Source organism: Notechis scutatus, chromosome 1, assembly GCF_049901735.1.
Source record: "Notechis scutatus isolate UNSWTSFEM ecotype Mainland chromosome 1, rNotScu1.2, whole genome shotgun sequence".
NCBI lineage: Eukaryota > Metazoa > Chordata > Lepidosauria > Squamata > Elapidae > Notechis > Notechis scutatus.
In genome coordinates this window covers 215698207-215717072 of record NC_142009.1, presented here as the reverse complement: position 1 = coordinate 215717072, position 18866 = coordinate 215698207, and the positions used below count along the sequence as shown (strand labels likewise).

General features: G+C 38.5%; 1 protein-coding gene across 4 annotated transcripts in view; it reads left to right on the top strand.

Annotated features, from left to right (window-relative positions):
* KALRN (kalirin RhoGEF kinase) overlaps window positions 1-18866 on the top strand; it is a 554985-nt gene that overhangs the window by 320614 nt on the left and 215505 nt on the right. For all 4 annotated transcript variants that reach the window (XM_087950201.1, XM_087950195.1, XM_087950194.1 and 1 more), the window contains exon 10: window positions 15551-15673. In XM_087950201.1, the coding sequence (XP_087806327.1) occupies window positions 15551-15673 (123 nt within the window). The remainder of the gene's footprint in view (window positions 1-15550; window positions 15674-18866) is intronic.

Here is an 18866-nt window from a genome sequence, read left to right as displayed (position 1 = left end):
AACTTTAAAAGCACAACTATATATATTCTGTCACATGAAACCACACTGGTTATTCTTTAGCTTTAGGAAATAATTTTAGGCCATGTCTTTCTGAGCCACAGTATGTATGTGAACAAAAAAATATAAGAGAAAAGTCAAATAAAGTATCTATAAGAACTTATTTCCAACATTGCATATAGTTACAAAAAGATGTGTATAAAGTGATTTGGAAATTATTGTTTACTTATTCCCAGTATATGAGAACTCCAGGCAAACAGCTGTTGAAATTAATACAGTCAAGATTTTGTAGGTCCAAAATTAGTCAGAGAAATTATAGTGCTGTCACTGGACCTGACTTACTAAACCATGTGTTTTTTTGCTCATGGGGAATATCTAAATCCATTCGCTTCTGAGTTGGTGCAGTGTTGAATATTATAAGTAAGAACTTCTGCAGGGGAAACAATAATCTATGTGTGCATGACACCTTCACACAACTTTTGTATTTATGTGAAACATCATGATACACATTTGTCAATAATGATGCCCATTTTATGACTTTGGTGGCATCTTGCCTTGGATGCCATTAATTATAACCATGGTAACTAATGCACAAACATTTCCTGTTGGGAAATATAGTGAATCCTGATATAGAGTCAGGGAAAGTATCTGCCGAAACAAAAAAATATATGGAACTTCAGCTAGGGCCAGCCATTGATTAAACATTAGTTTACCTCTTTATTGTTTATTGCTAGTAATCAATATAGTATTTGGAGGGCATATAGAATTTGATAACATCATTTCAAACTGATGCTTTAGTCTACTTTTTAAATTGGATTTATGTTTATTTATGTGTATGTTTGTTTACTTATTGCATTTATATGGTCATCCATTTCACAGAGTGACTCTGCCTGGCATACAACAAGGATATAAAATGATAAACATGTAAAAAATCATTACAAATTATAATTTATATACTGCTAGTTTCAATTAATTGAGTCATGATGGTTGATTTATTATAATTACTTCTTTTTTTATTAACTCCACATAGGCATTTAAATATAATTCCATAGTATGTATTGGAAGTTTATTTTCATAGTAACCAAACACAGTAGAATTTTGGAGGAAAAAGTTTGAAAAGGTCTAGTCTAGTCTAGTCAAACTTAGCCAACTGTAGCCTAGCCTAGTATATAGTGAGTCCTGGTTAAGTTCATTAGAGCTCACAACAAATATTAAACCACCTAATTCAGCTCACAGTCTGCTTCAGCACAATACCTAATTCTAGCCAATAGTGGATATTAGAAAAATTAATATTTCCTGTCATTTAGCCCTGAATTAAATCTTTCCTACTGCAAACTTAGGAGCATGGTTAGAACTGCTGGGCTGATGATTGGCAGCTCACGTTCAAGACCCAGTTGCTGCTGTGTGGTAGGGTGAGCTCTTGTCACTCGCTCCAGCAACTGCCGACCCAGCAGTTCAAAAGCAGGTGACCACAAATAGATAGATGGGTGGATAGACTTATTCACAGGGACACAAAAGAGCCCCCAACTGGGTGTCTCCCAGGTAACGGTGATGTCACCAGTTGATCCTTTCACCATGGAAGCCCTTTGGTGCTTCCAACACACAAATGTAGTATAGTACTGTAAACTTGACATTGTATTACAAACCAGAACAGCTTAGCACACAAATATTTTTGAAGTCTGAATTATGTCTCAGATTTCAGGTTTCCTGCAGTTTCCCCTCTTTGGATTTAACATATAGGGAACTATCAAACAAGATATAATGCGACTTCTGGTTTCCCATTCTATTTCTCATTTCAGTCTTAAGTAGCTTACAGTCTCACAGTTTACTTTTTGGTGTACAAGACTGCAATACAGAAGTACCAGTACTTTATTTTAAAGCATGTGGGCTATGGCCATGAGGGATTTGCAACTAGACCACGGAAACAGACAGCGGGCAAGTGCGCACACACATGCATCCTCACTTGCATGAATAGTGGGTGAACATGCACGCTCCATTTAAGTGAGCAACAGGTGTGCGAGCATGCTGCTTGCACAAATGGAGCTGTGCACACTCGCTTGCCTCCCCCACCCCCCTGTTGCTGGTCCACAAAGCCGGAAACATTGAGGAATGCAGTCAAGGATTACTATTTTAAAGTTATGATAAAATAATGTTTCTGAACTGTTTCGAGCACTTGGAAGCTTAATATATTATACTATGATAATATATTACACATTGTTCCCACTATGATAATTTTTAAAACTATCACTGCTGCATTATAGTAACTCTTTTCCCATTCTTAACTGTCTTCTCTTCCCTTACTATTAGCAAGTAGGTGTTCAGGGGTGGGATTCAAATTTCTTAACAACCGGTTCTGTGGGCGTGGCTTAATTTGTGGGCATGGCTTGGTGGTCATGTGACTGGGTGGATGTGGCTTGCTGGCTGGGCATGGCTTGGTGGTCACATGACTGGCTGGGCATGACCGACTCAATGTCGCTCACATCAAGGGGTGCCTCTCCTGGCCCCTCCCTTCCCAGCTATTCCTTGTCACACCCAGCCTCAACTTATCTATAGTTCTGTAAAAATGTTGTTCACCTTTTTTTGACTTTATTATCTATGTGCTTTCATGGACTACGAAAGGAGGAAATGACTCACATACTTTGCCCAAGAGTGTGATAGGCAACAGGCTTTTAAGGGGCTGCCAGAAAGAAGGGGGGGGCAATATATTTTCCAAAGAAGCAGAAGGCAAAACAAGAACCAATGGATGGGAACTGAACAAAGAGAGAAGCTATGTAAAACTTCTTAAAACTTCCTGACCATGAGAACAATTAACCAGTGGACCTGCTTGTCTCCAGAAGTTCTGAGTGCTCAATCACTGGAGGTTTTTAAGAAAAGATTGAACAGCCGTTTCTCTGAAATGGTATAGAGTTCCCCCCCAAGGTCCCTTCTAAGTGTTATTCTGACACCTTTCCCAGGACCTCCACTCAGATCCAAAATGTGGCTGTGATAGTTGATCAGAGCTCCTCTGTTTTTTATATGCAGCAGCTTTAGCGTTTAGGACAGAGGTCTCCAAACTTGACAACTTTAAGATTTGTGGACTTCAACTCCCAGAATTCCTCAGCCAGCTCTGAGGAATTCTGGGAGTTGAAGTCCACAAGTCTTAAAGTTGCCAAGTTTGGGGACCCCTGGTTTAGGATCAGAGCTCAGTTAGTTACTTTTCTAATAATACATAATCCTTGAAAGGGCTCTCCTGCATGGTCTAATTCAGAAGTCCGCAACTTTTCTGGCACCAGGGATTGGTTTCATTGAAGACAATTTTACCATGGACCTGTGTGTGTATATGTGTGTGTGTGTGTGTGTGTGTGTGTGTGTGTGTGAGAGAGAGAGAGAGAGAGAGAGAGAGAGAGAGAGAGAGAGTATACGGTTTGGGAAAGAAGCACAAACAGAAGTATAAATTAAATAGTGGGTGGGCCAGGCATGGAGTAAGATAAGTGTGGGATTGTTATTTAAAGCCTGCCACCAGATGATTTTGCTCCAGTCCAGGAGAAAATCAGAATAAACACACAGGGAAGACTTCACTAGAAAGGGCTTTATTTTGCTCCTGGAGAAAATCAGAATAAAGAACTGGAAAAGCCTTCACAGGAAGAGGCTTTTTTTGTTCTGCTCTGGAAGAAAATTAGAAGACACAGAGAAATCTTCACTGGAAAAGACTCTCTGCTTTTGCTCCAGGGGAAACCCCCAATCAAGGACCCGGGAAAGCAGGAAGAGGGTAAATGACCACCACCTGCACTTTTCAATGGTTCAGCACAGAGTGTGGGAAAAAAGGGATGGGAGGCAGAGACAGAGACAGAGAGATACTCAGCACTCAGCAGTCTGGGTGCAAACGAGAGAGGGATTCCCTTGGAGACCCAGCACTTAAGGTAACATTCACACACACACACACACACACACACACACACACACACCTACACCTTGTTTCCCTCCAACAAGGCTTTGGGAAAGCACTTGGTTGCAAGTTGGGCTGCTGCGTGTTTGTCTTGCAAACTTGGAGAGGTGCAGGAAGGGAACGCAAGCCCAGTTGCAATACTGGGAGAAGGAGAGGAGGAAAGTGGGGAAGAAGAAGGAAGAAGAGGTAGCAGGAGACACAGGAAGCAGGAGGAAGAAGAGGAGAAGGAGGCAGAAGCAGGCATAGCAAAAGGAGCAGGAGGAGGAAGGACCTGGAAACTCAGTTGTTGCAAGCCAATTGCAAGCCCAGCTGCCGGAGAACCTTTACTGTTTGAGGGCAGGAACAAACTGAATGAAGCCCTCACATACATACAGGTGGGAGGGAGAGCAGGCAGTCCTCGGTGAGAGAGGCAAACTAGTCACCTAATTGAGCAGCCCATTCTCTGCCCTAATCACCAGCTGGGTGGGTGTGGCCAGGGGTGTGTGACAGGCAGCCCTCTTCCTGCACCCCTCCCAAAGCAAAAAAAAGATGCCATTTTTAGCATAGAAAGCCCCCCTGGAGCCTCAGGAGACCCAATATGGCACATGGGGCACCCCACACACACACCTCCCTCCCTGGCATGCCCTCGCCCACACGCCATTTTGGATCTCCTGAGGCTCCAGGGAGGCTTGCTATGCTAAAAATGGGCTGCTCAATTAACCTAGAGCCTTAGAAGACCCAAAACACCATGGGGGGAAGGGTGGGGGACACCCCTGCACCCCCTCCCATGTCCACCCCCCTCCCCACCCCGTTTTTGGCTTTGCAAGCCTCCACTTACCTGGGAACCAGAACCAGGCGCATGGCGACTTCTGGGAGGGGAGGGACAGGGTGGGCGGGGCCAGCTGGTCTTCAGAATTACCGGTTCACCGAACTGGGTGTACAATTAATATCCGGTTCTCCTGAACCGGCCCGAACCGGTAGAATCCCACCCCTGGTTCACATGTGGTAGTGCATATGCTAAGCCAATATGTAACAGTGAGGCCAATACTGATTCAACAAACCTGGCAACCATGTCTTTAATCTTTTCTAAATGAAGGAAATATCCCTTGTTTCTCTAGAATATAGTGACAGGTGTCTGTATTTTCAGTTACTATATTGATTCAGTTCTAAGACGTTCACACTAATCTCGTAATAACATATTTGTGTCTATGTAGACATAAATGTCAGAATATTTCATATTGCTTTAGATTTCTGCCCCTGGCTTAACATCTACATCTACACAGAGGTCTTCATTACAGTAGTAGCAGCTACAGTGTAAGACAAAAGAGTAAATCTGCCATTAATTTTTCAGATTTATGAGAGTTTTATTGTCTCCTCTCCCATCAACATACACTGATGCTGGGTGCTGGATCAGTTCTGCTAAGATGCATATCTATTGCACCCTTTTTTCCCTGTGCCATGGCATCCTTCCTCCTCTGTAGATAGAGCTAGAAATAATCAAAGGAAGCAGGTTTATTTACATCTTCATTTGCGGATGCTTAAATTGCTTTGAAATGACTCCTTTTCCCCCCAGCTGCTGTTTCAACTGCTTGGGCTATTGGAGAAATCAATTCCAGCAAGTAATCTAGGAGAAGATGTCTAGGATCATTATCTCCTCTCCCTTGAAGCTGATCCTCTGATCTCTTCCCTTCGTTTCTATAACCTTTCACTATAACTTAAATTCTTTTCAAGAACATGTACATTCCCTTTCTAGTGATAGTTTTTCCAGATTCACTCAAGCTGCCTTTCTTTGTCCCTTGCTAAGAATACCCTTTCTTAAACATCTCATTGTCAGCTGTCTGACTCCTTTCCTCTCTGTAGAATGTCCAACAACTCTAGCAAAAGAAAGCAAAGATGCCAATAGTAATAGGTTCTTTGGGTGCACCCAAAACCACAGGAGCACCTCTTGAACACCATCGGCATTGACAAAATCACCACCAGTCAATTGCAAAAGGCAACTTTACTTGGAACAGCTTATATCTTGCAATAATACCTTTAACCTATCAGACAACATCCACCTATCCTGGGACATTAAGAAGGACTCAATAGGCAGATAAAAATACCAAATCCAGTCTAAACATCCGGCTGACAGGAACAAAATTAATAGATTACTTTTTTTTTTTCATTTTGCCCATTCTTCTTCTTTTTCCTCCTATCCCTGTATCTCCAGAACTGGGCAGAGACTCTCATCACAATTGTTGGGGGTCTGGAAGTTCTGGAAGATAATCTTTGTAACCATTTATAGTGGAACAATTTATAGTGGGCCAATTAAAGCTTCCTTCTTGGCCAGATAGAGGGAGCACTGGTTGACTCAACCACAAATCTTTTTCATTTTAGGATTGTGGAGATGGGGCCTCCCTCCCTTAAAATGGTCTATTTCAATTGAGGAGGTAAAATTGATTATTGCAAGGAAATACCCTTAAATGAATTTATTCTTGAAATAATACAATCATGCTTAAATATAAACTGCAAAAAAATGAATAATTCCATTTTTATGTACTGAAAAATTCCACAGGATATTTTTGGAGAGTGCATTATTATTAACTATCCATTTAAATAATTTGATTTGAACTTTCATAGTAAAGTAGCCTGAAATTATATTTTTTTCTCTCCTTTCCAGAGTTGCTAATCAGAACAAATTATTCTGTTTCATGCTTTAAAGTGATTCTAATTAGAGAGTAACAATCTCTTTCTTTAAAAACAAAATATCTGTGTATCAGGCTGCATGGTGATGATCTTGTACATTTTAAAATAAATATTTGTAATGCAGATTTATTTCCATGTAAAATTGTATTCTCTTCATTATGAGGGGAAATTATGTTTTGGTATTTTCAGCTTGCAAACCCAATGAAAGCTATTTAGGACAAACTTCGTAAAGTTAAGTGTGGTAGGAAGAAAGCCAACAGGGAGTATTGTTTTGGTTCTGTGTCATGATATTAGAATTTGGGATACTTTATGAAGCTTAATTGTGAGAGATTCAAGACTGATAAATAAAATATGTCCTTATTCACTGTATGGTTTAATTATTTATTTTTATAATATACTTTCTGCTCAATCTGCATATTCCGAATAACTCACATAAAAACTTAAATATAATTTTAAAAACAAATGGAGAACCAACAATTTTTTATGAAAACTTAATTTAAAACAATACTGTGATGGTTTCAGAAAAGCCAAAAGCTTGGTGAAATAACAGCATGTTCACTATTCCCCTAATATCTAAGAAGAGTTGCTGGGCGCATTCAGACATTGATACCTTGACTGTTCCAGAGTGATGGTGCAACCATGGAACAAGCCAGCTTCCACCACCACCACCTCTAGAGAAAAGTCAAGTCTCTTTCAACCACACCAAGTCCACTTATGTTTCCATTGCTTTGCTCCATCTTAACTTATACTTGGGATGGTTTTCCTTCTCCAAATTGCATTGTGAAAATGGTGTGCACTTGCCTTTTCTCCTCTGGAGAAGGAATGACTAGCAAAGCTGGCTCAGTGTTTCCCAGGGCTGAAGCTCAGAGCCTTTAGCATCTTATTCTCTGGAATCCAACTGTTTCGCTAGTTTCCTTCCTATCTCCAGAGGAGAAAATGCTAACAAAGGCAGCATTCTGAAAGCCTCTGCTCTGCATGTGGCCCCATGAACTGTAGTTGTGTCAGAAATGAACATTGCCCTTCTCCATATTGGGGAGTATTGCAGATGATGGATACAACTAAGCCTAGCTTACACTTTTCTTCTTTTCTTGAGAGTACTTTTTGAAAGTCTTGATTGACTAAAACTATGAGAGTCAATAGGAATTGGTATTTGTGTGCCCATCTACTGAAGACCATGGTTTATTGTAGACTAGAATAAAGGAAGAGAAAATGAATTAATGGAAGCTATAAAAGAAAAAAGAGCAGATATGCTAAGGGAAAGCTAAGTTGAACTGTGAATGAAGATGTTGTGGAGTAGAGTTAATGAATGTATGCAGGGGAGAGAAGATGTAGGTTTAATTATAAACAAGAGGTCTAAAGTGTATGTCAGAAAGTATTGATCAGTGTCATCCAGTCAATAGGGTATTTGCATGTTATAATCCAATAAATGGTGATAATGTAAGAACTAGAGGTGAATCTTTTGAAAAGCATGCTAAACAAGATGAATTAATGTGATATACAGAAAAGAGTTATGCTCTGTTAGTTTGTTTGTTTGTTTGTTTGGCATGGTATATCACATAAAATATAAAATAATGTCACTCTCTTAGGTGACATGGATAGGTGAATAGAACAGTATGAAGAGGTACAGGAAAAGATGTTGGTGTAAGATAGCTTTAATTAGATTTTTCTTTCAGTCCTTGCCTTTAATTTATTTTGTTCACCTCTCCTTTTTGTAGATTTGCATAACATTGCTTATCCCCAAAGGGAATAACATGATTGCATTAATATGTATAGCAAAATTAGGGTTCTGCTAGACTCCTTTTTTTGGAGGAGGAGGAGAAGGAGGAGGAAGAAGAGGAAGAGGAGGAGGGGGGAGAGCTTATGAATTAGCTTATTTGAACATTTGGGGTTAGCATCTTGGCCAGTGGGTGGAAAGTCACTCTGGTTGTCTGTAATCTCAGAACAAAGTAGAGCATAAAAATATCAGCATGATGTAACGTGACAAATTTGTTGAACACAAAGTTCTATGTCTTTGGATGATTGCACCATTTGGCCCACAGTAATATCTTAAATCAACATGGGAATTATAAAGCAACCGATTTCTCTACAAAAACAAAAACTTCTCACAGAATCTTTTCAACTCTTTCATGGCAGAGGAAGCAGTAGGCATGATTATATGTCGATGCAAGCAACGCTCTTTCTATCTTGCTGTGCAGGAAAGTACATTTATTCCATTATTTTTAGCACTTTGAGCCACCTAAAATGTGAATACCATTCTCTTTGTAATGATAACTTATATTTTTAAATATCTAATACTTCATCCTACTGTATTAAATAGTCAATCTCCCCTTAATAATATAATAATTGAAACTGATTGGGGATTTATTTATTTTTTCTACTTGTAATTTGTTTCCAGTAGTATAAGTAGTATAATTAAGTACTTAATCAACAAATTAGGACTTAATCAACAGAAAATAGACCAGGTTAGGTGTTTTTTTAAGCAACCTGGAAGAAGGGGTCAAAATAATTCAGATTGTTCATGGTCGTGTTTTAAGAAATAAGACTGATTTAAAATTAGATGAATATTAATAGCATTTATTACATCCTAATATGTCTTTCCATATTTGTATAGTGGTTAATAATAAGTTTGTGTCCAGAACCACTTTTGACAGATACACACACACAGGTATGTATGTGTCAAAGAACCACATATACATACAGTATATACACATACACATGTACATATCAATACACTTAGCTATAAAAACCAAATAGCACAGAAACATTTTAGCAGATCAATATATTTTAGAATATTGTTGAGCAGACTAAGGTTTCCAGTATAATTTGGTTTCTCATATAGCTTATTTCTTACTACAACATTAGATGACTAACAATCGGAGTAACACAGCTAGAATTAAACAAATCTGAATTGAGGAATTGAATATGAGAACTAAGCTGAGTTCACTGTTTAAAATGAATTCCTACTGTAGATCTCTCTCTCTCTCTCTTTTCATTTTACCCATATAATTAGAAAAAAGTAGTTGGTTTTGTTTTTGCTTTTGTAATATGTTTTGTTACATTTTTTATGGTTAAAGCTTTAGCAAGCTCTGTAGAGTGGTAGGATGAAACTATTAATTGTATAGCAGAAAGACAATTTATAGAAAAATGAAACATGCAGATTGGATTGTTGGGTTTTAGTACCTCCCTGCAGAAAGACCCCAAGGATGTTTCTTGACTCAATGTTGGCGAGAGAATAAAAGGGAAATGATTAAGTGTTGCAATTGCCTCTGCATTTAATTTTATTCCATAATTTCATTTTGTTGAGCAAACAGTGATCAATAAATTTTGCAAGTTGCTCTTTCTTTCAAGGAGAAAACAAACTGTCTGTTCTGTTTTCATAGTCTCAAGCGCTTATTAGATATGTGAGAAAAATCCCTAAATATGATAATGGAAAGGAGGAAGACACAGTATTTGGAAAGTGCTTGAAACAGCTCCTGGATTACTTCCTCTATACTTTCTAGAAGAGCACAGTACAGGTAGTCCTCGTTTTACAACAGTACTGTTTAGTGACTGAAGTTACAACAGCACTGAAAAAAATGATTTAAGACTGTTTTTCACATGTATATTTTTGAAGACACCATTGGGGGAAAGGGGACATTAAAGGTTGCATTTGTAACTGGGCCGTTGGAAAAGAAGACAGAAAACTTGTGTGGTGCCATACAAATGTAATCACCTTCTTTTTCATGGCAAAAACTCTGGAGGTACTCACTGATTTTCGTTTTTACCTATTTTTGTTTTAATTTCATGAGGCTACATTTCACGCATGGCACAGTGGTGAAAATTGTTACTTTTTCACTTTTAATAAGAAATGAGGAAAAGACACAAATATTAATTTCACTATATCACTGGTGACAGCGTAATTTAAGTTTATTAACAAAATGTGTACAAATCCAGTATAATATATTTTAATATTAATTGTTTTTATGGTTGCTCTTTGCCCATTACTGATTTAGGATGGGCGGCTATACAAATTAAAGAAAATAAAGACATAGGTTAAAAAGGGGGGAGGCAGCATGGGGGAAAAGGCAATTCAAAGAAATCTTACAGAATGATTCCATAGGAGATGAATCCTGAATGAAGAAAGCCATGAACCCTACTCTTAGCGTCCATATCAAAAAAAATGAAGTAATAAAGGGAGGAATGGTAAATTCAACCTTGCCTGGAAAATCTAAGCAGATTTATGATACATCTCAGAAATAGATTAAACTTCCCATGATCATTACAGGAGACAAAAGAAGAGTGAAAGCCAGCCTAAAGCTTGTTTCTTAGAAGTAAAGTAAAGGAACTTGATGAGAAAAAAACACATGATATGACAGCAGAATGATGATATGGATTAGCATGAATGTTTTTCTCGGGAATGCCTAGGGAAGAACTACTGTGGTCACTTGGATTGCTTGGCTGGTTATGAAAGTCTTCAGATGAATAGGTTTGTAAGGGAGAGATGCAGTATTGGTAAGCTAATCATTTCTGCTGAAATGGACAGGAATCCTGTGGACCAACACATAATCGTTTTAACTGCCTCAATGGCAGCCGGTTGGTTTCTCTGACATAATTAATTTATTTCCAATTGGATTAGTTTATTCTTCTATTATAAAGGCAAGGCCTAGTGATGTTCATGTGTGCCAGTGGTACCTTTGTAAAAATGCCAAAACATCTGCTAGTAGCCATGTTAAGGATGTTAAACTTTGACACAAAAAATAGAACCAGCTGTTCTATGATTTGGCTAATTCTGCCAGTGCCTAAAAGAGAAAACAATGCATGTAAATGTTATGAAATTTTAATTCTGTTTTCCACTAATATCATACACACACAATGTGACTGTTGTACACACAAAATATATCCATCTTCTATTCCTTTTTTTAGGGTAAGCATTGTTATATAAATTGAAGAAAAGAAGAGAGAGAAAATGGGCAAAAGGAACTAAAGACAGGGATTAAAAAAAGATAAAAAATTCTAACTAAATCCAGACTGACTCAAAGTGGATCCTATAACTAATTCCAGTTTACATCAAGAACAATCACTATAACCTCACCATTTGTTTTATCCCCATCCACTCAGAGTCATTCATTCTTGACCCACACATGCTTTTCAGAAATCCGTTCTTGCTGCATTTAACTTACTGTTATGCTTTTACTGATACAAAGTAGGTGGAAGTACCTCTTACACACAGACACTTTCACTTCCTTCAACATTGATTCATTCCTCATAACAAACACATATTAAGTGCCAGCAGAAGAATATTCCAGAGGGGGGGGCACAGCAGAAAAGGTTCTTTTCCAGGACCCACCTGCCAAAAAAAAAAATTGGCAGAAGGGATCTGAAGTAAGCCTTTTCTGCTGTAACTAACAGGGCAGGATAGTCTCATTGTGGTAATGTGGCTCCTCAGAAGTCCTGGAATAACAGAACACCTTCACCAAATAAAATTAAAATTAGGTTTCAACTACATTTTAAGCCTCTCCAATAAAAATCCTCCCTCAAATAAAAAATTAGTATACTTGGATTTCAGTAAAGCATTTGACAAAGTAGACCACAACCTACTTCTTGGTAAGCTAGAAAAATGTGAGATAGACAGCATCACCACCAGATGGATTTGTAACTGGCTGACAAATCACACTCAACGTGTAGTCCTCAATGGACACACATCTACATGGAAGGAATAAGCAGTGAGGTACCCCAGAATTCCGTTTTAGGCCCAGTACTCCTCAATATCTTCATAAGCAATTTAGATGAGGGAATAGAAGGGAATTTGCAGATGACACTAAGCTAGCAGAAATAGCCAATATCCCAGATGATAAGCTTAAGATCCATCTGGATCTCGACAGACTTGAATACTGGGCTCTATCCAACTAAATGAAATTCGGTGTAGAGAAAAGTAAGATCTTACACTTACATTCTGTTAACTCAGTTCAATCCACAGTTCAACTCAGTTCAGCAAGAACCCACCAAGAATTTAGTTCAATCCTGAGCTACAGTTATATTCTCTTCCTTTGAAACCCAAAATATGAATTCAGTAGAACATCATAGTTTGGTTATAAATGTATTTTATAACAACAGATATGTGGGATGTGTCTTTCACTCAAAGTACAGTACACCAAGTGGTGTGCAATTTTCTTGGTCACATTGTCTTTGTGTACCTAGTATCCAAATACAAGAAATAGCTACAGTACCAAGGATAGCTCCCGAGGAAACATTTTCCTTCAATAATCTTTGTAAGAGTTCTGTTCCTTTAATCCACCCATTGCAATCCAGGCAGCTTACCTGTATACGGAAATAGGTTGTCCTTATCTGCTTGGTGCATTTCTTGACAGGGTAGAAGTAAATGGCATAATAGGCACTAGGTGATAGGAATTTGAAGCATTTTAAACTTTGAATGACTTCTGGCTTTGGCTCAAGATCTAGATGAAATTTTCAGACAGAAATTTAGGTTGCTTATCTTCCTTCTTCAGACTTAGTGTCAGGGTTCCAAGTAATATATCCTGTTCAATAAGAACTCTGAGGCAGGCAAATTCCTCAAAGAACATTTTATTAGGACATATCAAATTGGCATATTCCTGGTGGAAAACCAGCTCTAAATTGCCACTGTTTTTCCCCCAATTAAAAGTAAAACTTTATCACTTCCCCCCAGAGTCTCAGTCACACAATCCCATCAGCATACAGCCCACTTCCTCCCAGGGCCTCAGTCTCCACCCTTCAGATACCTGCACCAACGTCCTTGATTCACAAGGGAAAGAATCTTATTTAGACTATAACACCCCAGCTAATCTCTACACACACACCCTGGCCTCTTCGCTCCAGGCTGTGTCAGCCCTGAAGCAGTGAGAAAAGAAACCTCTGTAGAAGCTAGAAAAAAGAAAATGGACACAGTTCAGCCAAGATCAGGGTTGTCACTTAAAACCAAACGCATTACATAAACAAGAAGTAACTCTTTATGAGTATGTGAATTTATTGAGCAGTCACAAATGAAGACGAATATACGTGTCCTAGGATAATGTTGCAGGATTCAATCTGGATTCTGCACTGGGACCAGAGGTTTTGACTTCCAAGTTTTCGGACTCATTCTGGAGCTCATTTTTAGGGAAATTCTCTCTGGCCTTATTGAACAGTTTTATCCCTTTCAAGAAATATGGCCTCCCAATTTTCACATAATGCAAGGCAAAAAGACTCCCCAATGACAGGTAGGATGCTAAGGGATGTGTCAATAGAATGTCAACAGAGCTAGTCAGAGACTATCAAATCATCCTTACTGTTGAAATCCATGTTCTAATACTGGCTCTAAGATGGATCACAGGAACCTCACATATCATAGCAGCTCACTGTCTCTGAAATGTGACAGTGTTTTCTTTTACAATGTTTGCTTTTCTATAATCTTAACAAAAATGTAGGGGATCCAAGCATTGTTAACTATTATACCGTGTTTCTTAGAAAATAAGACAGAGCCTTATTTTCTTTACCCCCCCTCCTCCCGGAAAAAATGGCTAGGCCATCTTTTTGAGGGGTGTCTTAATTTCCCCCCCACTCCCTTGTGCCTTGCCTCTCCACCGTGCCGCTTCTTTAGCGGCCAAAAGGAGCTATTCCTCAAGCTTAGCACAGACTGAGAGAAGAATGGCAGGCAGGAAAATCCCCATCTCCCCATTTTCCTCCCGTTCTCCAAAAAGCCTCCATTCTGAAACTTCAGCGTTCGGAATGGAGGCTTTTTGATGAATGGAGGAAAATGGGGAGTGGGGATTTTCCTGCCTATCATCTATTCCTCAAGCTTAACACAGACTGAGGGAAGAAACAAACATAACAGCTTTTTAAAAATTTTAAAATAGATTTGTTTGATGAAATATATCTATCGCCTCTTGCCTTTCTCCAAATAGCCTAAAAGTATTTTGCTTGAAAAAAGCTGGATGGATTTATTTTAATATTGGTAATTAGAAGACATTATTCAATAAATGTTGAAATCTTATACACACTGCTATTCACTGATACAGTGATGAAGTACACTAGCTCAGGTATGGACACTGATATTGTCAGCAGCCACCCACCAACCTCCAGGTTCATGCCCACCTGAGAACACAGGTGAGCACATTTCTGAGCATTGCTATATGGATTCACCCAGCTCTTGATAATATTTCTTGAGAATAATTGTCAATATAGAATACTGTGATTTTCTGATAGAGCATCAGATATTCACTTTGTTTTGTATCGTTTGCATTTATGACATGCTTGTATTAACGCTTTTAAAAATACGAATGTATGAAGTATTTCTGATGTAGAATGATTTTACAGTTTTGAAAGTTTGGTGGTAGATTTGCCACTTTGTTTTTTATTCTCTAAACATCAGAGTACATTGAGTTCTGATATAATTTGAAAAGCAAATGTATTATAATGCTGTGTAACATTGTCAACCGTAGCACTGTTCAACTAACACACACCCAGTTCCACAACTTACAATTCTACTGTTCTTCCAGTTTGAGCTATTTTGCTATTGGAATACATGCTTGTGCCCATGTGAGCTAAGTCGATGGATATCTAAGACGTCAGCTGTATTTATACAGGAAAATAGGGCGAGAGTGTTGCTTAATTTATTTATTGGTTTCTTGTTTTTTAAATTCCAGTAAAAATAGTGCAAGTTCATTTTTCTTTCAAAGTCTGGGACAGTTATCCAGAAATGAGCAGATGGCTAGAATTCAGTGATGATACTTAATCAATGAACAATGAAAAAAATATTTTGGATTTGATTGCATGCAGCGATGAAGAGTATGGAATGTAAATATAGACAATTTTTCAAACTATTGTTAATCCATTATGAAACAGTATAGCTTTTAAGTGGTGTCCAAGGTAAAATGTTGTGTGTTGAACAGCCAAGAATAATAAAATAATAATGGATTTCTCTCCTTCTCCTCCTCCTCCTCCTCCTCCTCCTCCATCCTTGTTGTTCAGGTTCTGGACTGGATTGAAAACCATGGGGAGGCCTTTCTTAGTAAACACACTGGAGTGGGGAAGTCTCTTCACAGAGCACGAGCTCTTCAGAAAAGGCATGATGATTTTGAAGAAGTAGCACAGGTAAATATGTGAAAGTTCTGTGTATGTTACTGTAAATGATGATATCTTTGTAGGGCTGCGGTGTGTTTTCTTTCAGGCTTGGAAACTCTGTGGTCTCAAACACTGGCTGGGGGTTCCTTTTTAAGCATATGAAATAAACAGCATGTGGAGATCTGAGGACTGAAATCCATTTGCACCCCAGATCCCATAGATCTAGAAAATGGCCAGGAACCAGGATAGTTTAGTTTTGCACTTTAATACATGATGAAGAGGTGGTTGGTGTCAAAACAGTTTCAGTGCTCAAGGATAACGTAATCTCAATCTTTTTTTTTCACCCTGACTTCTGTACCGAGTATATCGTGCATATGGTGAATGTGAATATACTTCCAAGTCAATCTTGCCAAGAATCTCCAAGACTTTTCGGCTAAGAAAAGTATATAGTTTTGGCACTGTTTGGTAGTGGCTCTCTAATCAGCTATTTCTTTTCTCTTTTTGTCACACCTGGAATCAAGTACAGAGACTAAGCTAGACCCGTAGCAGCTAAGGAGTGTAATGGAATCCCAAAGAGATCAGTATTAAGGAATAATCCATATTATTTAACACCTACAGTATTTAATTTGTAATTTAAAACTATCATTTTTTTTATTTTTTGTTATTTGATGCCTTGACTCCTGGGAAATACCTAGACATGTCCTCGTAGTTTTCATGGCAAGATTTCAGAAGTGAGTTGTCGTTGCCTCCTGAGCCCAGGGTCACCCAGCTAGTTTTGTGCCTAAGGCGAGACTTATCATTTTCTACCCTGACGCCTTAACCTTTATACCAAACTGGTTGTCATAAAAACTGTAGCGGGTGAGATAATTTCCTGCTAATACCAAGTTCTGCACAGCATGTTTGCTTGCAGTACATGAAAGTGCCATTTCAGTAATGAACAGTTTTCTGAACGCTGTGGCCATGTTGGCAGAACTAAACAGATCAAATTTAAATCCATAAATTAGAGGTTATACTATTTTGAATTATCAGCTGTTAAAGAGAATTGGTATGCTCATGGTAGATGGATAGCAATAGCAATAGCACTTAAACTTATACACCTTTTCACAGTGCTTTACAGCCCTCTCTAAGCAGTTTACAGAGACAGCCTATTGCCCCCAACAATTTGGGTCCTCACTTTACCGACCTCCGAAGAATGGAAAGTTGAATCGCCCTGGAGCCTGGACAGAATCGAACTGCCAAACTGCTGGCAGCCAGCAGTCAGGAGAAGTAATCTGCAGTACTGCACTCTAACCATTGCACCACTGCGGCTCATGCTTATGTTCCTGCCTAGGTTTGGCTCCTAACTGAACCCAACCTTCCTTTTTAAGAGAACTTGGCCAGAAGACATTTGTAAAACATTCATCTTCTATGGTTTTTTTTTCTTTTTCTGAAGAGCCACTATGGGCTATTTTTGCAGCTCTCACATTTGGCCACTGTCATTTGTTATATATGATGCTAAACTTGAACAATGACCTGTTGTAATTGATCATGACAGGCACGTGCATATATACAGTATGTGTGTATATAGCTATCTAGGGGGACATTTCTCCCTTTGGCCCAAGATTGCTAAAGCTTCTCTTTTTATTGATTTGGGAAAGATTTACTCCCATTGGAAACATTTCACAAAATACATGGACAGGATTTGTATCATTTTGTGCCTTAAGCAAAATATATATAAAAAGGAATGTTCCTGGTCTTTGCATTAACTCTTTCCCATTCTTAGTTCCTAGATTTTCTTGAAAGGGGTCTTAATATGATTATTTCCCAGATATCCAATTGTAAGTAAGTGACTTTATTGCAGATAAACATTTAGCAACATCCCACCACTTATCAAAAACATGAACAAAAAGATTGTGTACACAATCGTACACACAAGATGCTTCACCTTTAACTACCGGCAACAGATAAAATATAAACCAATATAACAATACTATGCTTTTAAAAAATTGCCTTCATAGCTCTCTGCCATTGTTCCTACTGTATGATTCCTAGAGTTGACTGCACATACCGGTATCGCTATTTGCTATGTTAGTTATGGACCTGTATCTGCCAGAAAGAAGCAAATCATTTTGCTGTCAGAACTCTAACTTCACTGGATCAGTAAAGGATAAGTAAAACAGGTTCTGGGTGCTATGTACAGTTTGCAGATCAGAATATCATAAATTAGATCTTCCATCTGTGGAGCACCCAACGCTTTAGCTGTTGTTACTCCCTGATATCTTCCATCCAGATACACTGAATACGTAGAGTAGACGTCTAGATATATTAAGGCCTAAAAACAAGCAGACCTTCCACTATATAATCAGTCAGAACCATTAGGGTAACACTATATTAAAGATTATGTTCTTGTCCTTAAAATTGCTGACATAGTTTTTACATTTATGCTTAAAACCTGGAATATATGCTTATTCCACAGTTAAGGAATAATGTTAAATACTGTAAACAGGACTGGGCCCAATGTCTTGCTTCTGACTGGTTCTGCAAGCACTGTCTGGCCAGAGAAGAATCTGGAATATTAACTATCTTTTAAAAAACAGAAAGACAGACTTCGCCCCCTTCAGTGACCTAAAGCAGATCCATTTCCATCCTTAAGAAGACAGGAGGGCTACTCGATAAAGGATCCAATTATGTTTTTACAATTTTCTCCATATCAGTTCCAAATTGCCTAATATTCCCATTCTCCATATAGTAATTGCAGAATTACTTTTATTGAAAATTTTTATTTTGGCTGAACAAGGTAGGAGGAGGAGTAGGGGGACTTTAGATCACATTGCTGTCAACTTAGGGTTCACTCTGTGTGTCCTATGCAAAGTGTTGACTGAAAGCAGACAGGCAGAGAGGCAATTTACAAGTCCCTGGCCTTTAATTGCCTTGTTGTAAATTACTCATTATAGCTAAGGAAAGATAAACTCTTCCAAGGAATCATAAATCCAAGAGAGATCTGTTTATTGCAGTAAATGGTTTTTCCTAAGATAACAATGAATTTGGGCTGGATATAGTAGCAAAGCTGGAAAGCACAGTTGCCTGAAATACAGATAACAGATTTATTGCTGGTGAGGGAAACTGGTTCAAGATCAAGTTGAAGGTCTATCCAGAAATCAAGGAACAAGAGGAACGTGGAAACCAAAAGATGCAGAAGAGTAGATCAAAAAGCGGGAGAATCGCTTTTAACAAGGCTTGGAGA